The sequence below is a fragment of the Electrophorus electricus genome, chromosome 10, assembly GCF_013358815.1.
Source record: "Electrophorus electricus isolate fEleEle1 chromosome 10, fEleEle1.pri, whole genome shotgun sequence".
NCBI lineage: Eukaryota > Metazoa > Chordata > Actinopteri > Gymnotiformes > Gymnotidae > Electrophorus > Electrophorus electricus.
The window spans coordinates 22,479,861-22,488,427 of record NC_049544.1 but is presented as its reverse complement, the minus strand read 5'-3'; the positions used below and the strand labels follow the sequence as shown (position 1 = coordinate 22,488,427).

Genomic DNA, 8,567 nt, shown 5'->3' with positions numbered 1-8,567 from the left:
AGCGGTTTGTCTTTTTTTTGAAGTCTCAAAAAGCCCATTACAGTAATAATCCTTGCTGGACATAAAAGCATGGATAAGTTTCTCTAGGTCTGGTTTTGTCATAAATTGCTGATTTAGTAACTGGTTACAGGGTCTTATTACAGATATTCAGCACCTTACATATGAGCAAGTAGAACTACAGCTCTGACACTATTATCACTTGTCCATGGGCTTCATACTCAACACTGTCCCAGTTAATCGCATTTCCTTTTGGCCCTGTCCATCTGTGGTCATTAAACTTATCTCAGTGCTCATCAGTAAATCATCCCACATATTTACTTCTGTAATTTCACCAACAAAACTCTGCTTTAGGTCAAATCTCCCTTCCAAGGTGTCAGGATTCTGTCCAAAAAACACCAGGAGCTATCTTGCTCTTCGGTTTGATCTGTAGCGTAGTGTGACACAATTCATACCAGAAGGCAGCAAGTCCGGTGTCAGAGTCCCAGGTGAGACAAAGGTTGGAGTGGAACAGGGTAAGGGCAGGCAATCCGTACAGGTCACTGCTCAAGCTGCTTCTCAGGTAGAAGGAAATGGCTTGGATTTTTTTTTTAAATTCATTAAAATAATAAACACCATATTTTTATAGGTAAACATTAATATTTACATCATCGTGGTAGGATTGCAGTAGGGTGTGCATTAAGTATACAAGACTACAGGACATTTATAAAATTTTATAGTAGACTAAATATTTTTACAATAGACAACCCACAAGTAGAATTTACAGAAGGTATGAGGGTTACCATCAGAAGAATTAAACCCAGAAGATGGGTCACAAACTGCATCTTACTGCAATCAATGAATCTATTTCATTAATTATTTAAACCATTTAAATTCATCACAAACACACAAGCAGTGCAGAGGACATTTGTACAAAACCAGTGTATCAGAGCTTAGTTGGATACACATCAGCTGATAAATGAAATCCAAACGTATGAATACTCGCTCCACAAGACTCATGTCTGGGTACTATAGTCCACACGCCAACCAGAGTAGGGACATAGACACACTCATGACTCTTACGATATTTTCCTTCTATTTTTAAAGTACCAGTCACTTATGGTAGGGTTTCTTTTTCGCTCTTATTGTTACTATAAGAAATGCTGTTGTACACAATCTCACTGTGGAAAAAGATAATTTGTATGTCTGAAGCAAAGCATGTTTATAAATGTGATTTGGGCTTGTGTCAGATGATATCGTGTTGGAGCAACCTTCAGACACAACTGCATATTTACACTCTAAAAGGCACTATGACGGCAGAATTTACGAGGATGTCAAGTGAACTCAGAAAAGACAACCATGAAATGCACCCTCAGAGCCAGTCAAATTAAACTGAACGGTATTTAGAAAACCGCTGCTAGAAAACATGCGTTGGCTGTGAGTGGACACTGAAAACGTTAAGCTGGAAATGACAATGGGAATGTTGGTTCGTGATTGAAACTCTCATGAGCTGCATGAACAAACTTATGGACATTTTTGAATTCCCTGCAGTTCTTCACAGCAGGCACCTGCATCATATTGATAAATGAAGTCTTATTTAACAAATAACACCCATGTTTTACAATACATCTTTACTAAAGAAAAGGTCTACACGAGGCTGTTGAGGGAAAACCTTAAACTTAGAAGTTTGTATTAAACTCCGTCTAATCAACCTAATTTAGATGCGTCACCTTTTTTTTTTTTTTAATCTGTTGTCTATGCAGTTTGATAGGCACCCTAAAACCTGTTCCTCCCTGGTTAGTTTCTGCTCCCTGCTGAGGGGACTTTATATGAGTAGTAGACCTTTCTCAACAAAGCACTGACATGGTAGCACCATTGCTACGGATTAACTGAACTGCTCTACAGTACATAAGACACAGCAGTGTTGCTGAGGTTGTTTAACAGTGCGGTGCAGAGGAAGATAATCACACTGAGATTTATCATGATGCCAGTCCCTCTCGTGACGTCGCTTGGATATTTCAAGGACGCACACAGAGCCTGTGCACAGGACAGCAGGGAGCAAACTGGCCGGCGTTCTGAATGTCATCAGGATGTTAAATCAATTTCCACACATAATTGTTAACAAGCACCGAGGCATATTTAGATGTTTCTGAAGGTGCTTAACAGGAACATTATGCACCTTCAGAAACATTTAAATATGCCTGATTATCTGTTACAATTATTTCAAAAATTTCATGACAAGTGATTGTGAGATCACGACCTATCAATTCACAGAAGTACAGTCAGTAGTTTTTCAGTCAACACAACTGTCTTAGTTTTAGGGATACAATAGTAAAGTAGAAATGATCCTGAAAATTAATACAGTAGGCACATTTCTTTTTACAATATCTACATTTAATACAATAAACCATACTAGGCCAGCTCTACTGAAACAACACTAATGTGTTTACCAATATTCTGTTTACATCCCCCAATCTCATTATATATGTATACTTGTACCTGCACTCACACACACAGAGGGGAGAATGAGAGCATGCACACACACACACACACACACACACACGCAAGAGACAGAGAGAACATTCTTCAGAACCGTTCCAGCTACAGATTTACACGTCAACTGCAGACGAGGAAAAATAAAAAGGTTTTCTAACTGCATATTCTATATAGAAAACCTTTCCCCCTTAGCAGGGATAACATCCCTTCTGAGGCATTAATGTCACTTAGCTTTGACAAGCTAAAAGTGATTCTTGCTCTTAAAGAATATAAATAAAACAAAATTTTAAAATAAAGAAGAATGTTACAACATTGTTGCCCTGGTCTGCATACCCACAGTGAATGCATAGAAAAACAACATTAAACAGAGCTTTTAGAAAAAATAAGATTTATTTAACATGTGTCCAAATTTTACTCTTATTGGAATACTTGCTGTAACCAGTAACAGCTGAATGAATAGCTACGTATCTTTATGGACTCATCTATTTAACAGCTAGCCTAAGCTCTCTGACAAAAGACAGAGATTAAATTAAAAAAAAATAATAATAATTTTAAAAAGTGTATGTATACTGGAGAAAAAAAATACTCCAATAGACCCAAACAGCAAAAACTCCCTTTCCCATGTCTCACTTTCTCTCTCTCTGCCTCACTCTCTCACTCTCACTCACACAGAGGCAAAGGAAGGAGTGTCACCACTCCATTAGTAAGGATTGCATGTGGTCACTGATTCTCAAGCTTGTTTCTTGATTGGCAATCTTGCAAAGCACTGAATCTCACTATTTTAGGTCTGCATCTGTGTGTTTAAATGTGTTTAAAAAAAAAAACATGCATCTTAAAGAAATGCTCTTAACAGATTAGGGGAAAAAATCTAAGTGAATGAAAAATTAAATTCAGCTACACCCACTAATGCATGTACACACAGCCTCTCTCTCGCACACTGATGAACAACCATGCCCCTTCCAGCTGAAGCCAACTAACATTTAGCCAGCATGCTGATCCGTTAATAACAATTTTATTAAACGCTCTACTTCTTTAATATCCATGTAATAAACATATCACAATAGCGCTCCATCATTCCCCAAATATGTGGACACACACACACACACACACACACACACACACACACACACACACACACAATTCCATGCCGATATGGATAAGAAAAAATATGTCTCTCATATTTATTCCTCTCTAAAAACGTTGCAAGGTTCTTTTTTTAATGGTTTTGATGTCCCATCACTGAAATAATTAAAATTCTGATCCTCTTCAACTCTGACACTTGGCTCCAGTCTCCTGGAGAGAGGACTGAAATCTCAGGCAGGGGTCCTAAGAGAGGTGTACCAGCGTTGTCATGACTTTGGAGGGAGAAAGACATGAGCACCTGTGTGCGAGCGCTTTAATAAATGATACTTTGGAGGCAAGTAAAACCCCCAAACAAAAGCAAAACAAACAAAAAATGATAGGGACTATTCACCTTAATCCAGTTCACAATGAGACAGCACTGCATGAAGACATAAGGACAGGGGGAAGAAATGTGTCATATTGTTGCATGAACGTAGGTTTGTGGCACATACATGAGGAGCTCATGGGATTGGGGGCGGGGGGGGGGGGGGAGAAAAAGAAAGAAAGAAAGAAAGAAAGAAAGAAAGAGAGAGAGAGACAGAGAGAGAGAGAGAGAGAGAGACATGGGTGGGGGGGGGCAGTCAAAAGTAGGGAAGGAGACCTGAGAGACTCCAGCATTAAGGAGTGTTTCATGTTTCATAGTGAGGTTCCCCCTGCTTAAAGTGCACATACACACAGGAGACCATTATGATCTACTCTCACACCATCCCATTCAGTCCATCCGTGTGTGTGTGTGTGTGTGTGTGTGTGTGTGTGTGTGTGTGTGTGTGTGTGTTCGTTCAGTAATCCTCCACCCATCCGTTCTCCTGGATGAAGGCATCGATCACCTCCTTCATAGCCAAATTAGGAATCAGCTGATCCTGCGTAAGGGGACTACGAGTTACAGGGTCAAAATGGCCCACACGCTACAGAGAGAGAGAGAGAGAGAGAGAGAGAGAGAAATATTTTTATTTCCAGACATGCCTGGTGCTGTGCATTTACATTAACATGACTGTACAGTAGAGAGTAACGCCGCACTGAAGCGTCACTGCTAGGACAGGCGTAACGCCGCACTGAAGCGTCACTGCTAGGACAGGCGTAACGCCGCATTGAAGCGTCACTGCTACGACGGGCGTAACGCTGCACTGAAGCGTCACTGCTACAACGGGCGTAACGCCGCACTGAAGCGTCACTGCTACGACAGGCGTAACGCCGCATTGAAGCGTCACTGCTACGACGGGCGTAACGCCGCATTGAAGCGTCACTGCTACGACGGGCGTAATGCCGCACTGAAGGGTTACTGCTACGACGGGCGTAACACCGCACTCACTAAAGCATCACTGCTACGACTGCCGTAACACCACACTGAAGCATCTTCCTGATGCCTGCTAACAAAGCTTTTAGGTTAAAACACTGACTAAAATGCACGACTACACAGGCCACTGATTTCAAACACATTTTACTGGTTGTTCATTTAGTCTAAAATCAAACAAGTGTTACCAACAATATTGGACCTTAGATAGTAGGTAGTGACATGTACAGAATAATGCCTAGGTTACATTCAAGGAAACTCAACTCCCTGTGTTGACGTTAAATATCTTCCAGGGAGGTGATTTAAGATTCTTTAAGTTGCTTTAAGGTAAATTTTTATTTAAAGATGCATATAGCTACAGTGACACCTCAATGCATTTTCAGGTTGTTCTAGATGCAGTTAAGTGACAGAAAAGGGGCAAAGACACAGAGAGACAGAGGGGAGGGTAGAGAGAGACAGAGGGGAATGTGTGGTACCTGTAGGTGTTCCTCAATGTCTTTACGGTCATAGGTGATGCCACTGGGTGTAATGCATGGTTCCCTCATCAGTTCAAAACTGATCTTCCCACACAGATAGTCTGGAATCTCTCGCTTCTACACACACACACACAGTGCTGCATCCCTTTTCATAAAGCTATACTAACTACAAATAATCAAGCCATAGCAAATAAATGAAAAATTTCAGGTCAATAAAATTACACTTCAAATGTAACAGATACAAACACAGACAGCCAGCCAGACACACAGACACACGCACACACACACACAGAGACAAAGACAGCCAGACACACACACACAAATCCACTAAGAGAGAAGTGTACTATTCCTTCTACCATATTCCTTCATTCACTCACCTTCCTTTTCTCATCCACTTGAGAAAAGAGTTCATCCATGTCCATGAGATATTTATCCTTCCAACAGAGTACAGACAGAGATCATTAAGGTCAACCTTTTTGCTTCTATTAAACTGTAACTTTTGTAGGGCAGCACGTGTGTAAAACTGACATGTTTAGATTTAATCTTGCTGATTTCATTGTCGCTTTGATTGTCTTCGCCCTGTTTGTCTCGATATTCCTCCATTTCCCTGCACGTGCGCGCGCACACACACACACACACACACACACACACACACACACACACAATAGAAACAGAGTGATTATTTTGTATGTTATGCGGCTGAAACAGTCATGGCTGAAGGAATGCTGAGTTACCTTTCTCTCTCGGCCAGGATGAGTTTGGTGAGATAAGCATGCAGCTCATTCTCCTGGCTAATGCGTTTATCCTCCATGCTGTTCCAGCGCTTTTTCTTAGCAATGCGTAAAGCACTCGGGATGTCATCACCAAAATTCAGACGTTGTTCTTTTGCCAGGTTATATGCTGCAGAAACAATGGGCTACAACGATCAGTTTGTGGGAGCGTAAAGTGCTTGTTGTGTGTACCTCTCTGCAAGACGCCACCTGTATGAACATGGGCTTGCATGCGTACCTGTGCGTGTATGCATCTCTGCCCAGTGGCATGTGCCTTTGTGTACCCTTCTACAGACTGACACCCTGTGTGTGGTGTGTGTGTACCTCTTTGCAGATTGCCAATGGCCTCTTCGAAGTTCTCCAGTTCCAGGTGACACTGTCCCAGGAAGAAATGCGCCTTTACTGACTGGCTGTCGAGCTCGAGGGCATGTTTGCAGTCAGCTAGTGCCTTGTCGTACTGCTGAAGCTTCACATAGCACAACGCCCGATTTGTGTAGTAGACTGCTACTGAGGGGTTCCGGTTCTGCACAGACAGACAGACGCACAGACAGAGAACGACAGAACCACAAATGTGCACACACACACAGACAGAGACCGAAACGCACAGAGACAGACACGCACAGACATACATGTGCACAGTTACACGCATACACAGACAGCCAGAGACACAAAGACAGACAGACGGGTGTTAGTTGTAAATATTCTGAATATGCCATACCGACTGTCATGTCTGCATAAACGAGTAGGCTACAGGAGCTGAATATTGTGTTTGGTCAACCACAGCACTGAGTGTACAGCTAGAAACAGATGTGGGAGGGATCACGGTGGGATATGATGATCTCAATATCTCTCACACACACACCTACCCACCACTGTCAACTCCTTTACCCCCAGTACACATACACACACATTAAGTACAACACAGCTTACATCTGAACATAACAACTACGATACAATTTAGTCAATGACAGTACCTAGCACCAGGTATGGGAAAACTCAATACCTGCCCAAGTGTGGCTAGAGAACTGAAGTGTGGCCCAACCTTTATGCCTCACTGTATCTATACAGAGCTGCATGTGTGAGTGGAGGCGTGTGTACACACACACACACACACACACACACACACACACACACAGAGAGATTCATGCTTTTTGTAATTCCAGTGGAAAACAACATACAGTTAGCAAAACCGAGGGCTGGATCACAGCGGTTTTAGATGAAAAAACAGCTCACGGATTATTCGACTATGCAAAACTATGCCTGATACACATCTTCCCGCTAAGTCCGGCCGGGGGCGACCCCACACCCACTCCCCTCCACACTCACGATAGCTTTACTGTAGCAGGTAGCGGCCTCCTGGTACTTGCGGCAGAGGAACAAGCGGTTGCCCTGTTCCTTGAGCTCCTGTGCCGAAGAGCTCTTCTCCGGGCTGCTTGCCATCTTCTCGACGGGCTCCGCGGTGGCCGCTCCCCCCTGCTTCCCGATCCTGTTCCCCGTGTCTCCGGCTGAACACCGACGTGCGACGCTTGCCTCGACCTGCGGAGAGGATACGCGGTGATGCGGCGTTTCGGTGTGGCGCAACACCCAGTGGCGCAAGCTCGCCGACCAAACCGCACAGACTCAAGTGTCTAGCCTTGCGACGGCAGCAGGAATCGATGACAATGTAGTTTACCTGTAATATTACCGGTAAAGCCAAAACAAATATTCAAACAACCTGCAGCCATGCTTTCTGTCAGGCCCGCAACGGCGAATTTAGCGTCAATGGCATTTAACTGTCTAGGTTAGCACGTTAGCTTGTTAGCTGAAAGTTGTCTCGGCAAAAACGGACGTATTCAGAAGTTCTAAATCGGACGCTACGACAAGCATATTGGCCCAAAGCAAAAACATACCGGTTGTAAACACAGAACTCGCCCGACAACGCCGCTCCTGCCACGGCCACACACCCGAGGAGACGTCGGGGGTGCTGGTATGCTAGCTAGGCTCGCTAGCCGGCGACTAACTGCTCTATAAGGCCGTGCGTCCCCTCCCCACCACCTCTTAAAGAATCCTCAGACTCATTGTTCGCTGTAATAGTAGTGACATAGACCTGAAAACTCTGCCATTTCCACCAAGTCAGTACGCAAACCTACGCATTTTTATCTCACTGTATAAAAATCTTCCATCTCTCAGCTTGTTTTGGCTACATCACGTCGCCTAAACGGACTCCGGGGACGTCATCACGTCAGGGCGTGGACGTCATTTTTTAATTTTTTTTTTTAACAACCCTCCATTTTCGTGTTTGATGTTATTCATAATGCAGAAATATTTTAAACTTTGTTTTAACTAATTGGCAGCCCAAATCAAATCCTGTCCCAGCTCACATACTGTTATCAGTGGTAGATAGACTAAGTTGCGGCTTTTCTGGCAGGACTTCAACAAAACATCGCAGAACATTCC

The 8,567-nt window shown here is 43.2% G+C and overlaps 1 protein-coding gene across 1 annotated transcript; it reads right to left on the bottom strand.

The window, feature by feature from the left end:
* Positions 1–4,354: 4,354 nt before the first annotated feature.
* On the bottom strand, positions 4,355–8,177 carry stub1 (STIP1 homology and U-Box containing protein 1). The gene is made up of 8 exons (XM_027003148.2): positions 8,021–8,177; positions 7,458–7,667; positions 6,456–6,654; positions 6,096–6,261; positions 5,890–5,968; positions 5,739–5,795; positions 5,362–5,478; positions 4,355–4,499 (listed from the first exon to the last, which is right to left on the bottom strand). The coding sequence occupies exons 2-8, from the start codon at positions 7,569–7,571 to the stop codon at positions 4,374–4,376; spliced, it is 858 nt and encodes a 285-aa protein (XP_026858949.1). The 5' UTR covers positions 7,572–7,667; positions 8,021–8,177; the 3' UTR covers positions 4,355–4,373.
* Positions 8,178–8,567: the final 390 nt, after the last annotated feature.

Coding starts and splice junctions, on each gene's coding strand:
- stub1 (XM_027003148.2), bottom strand. CDS start 7,571: ATGGCAAGCAGCCCGGAGAAGAGCTCTTCGGCACAGGAGCTCAAGGAA. Junction 5,479..5,738: donor AAGTGGATGAGAAAAGGAAG/GTGAGTGAATGA, acceptor GTGTGTGTGTAG/AAGCGAGAGATTCCAGACTA. Junction 4,500..5,361: donor ACATTGAGGAACACCTACAG/GTACCACACATT, acceptor CTCTCTCTGTAG/CGTGTGGGCCATTTTGACCC.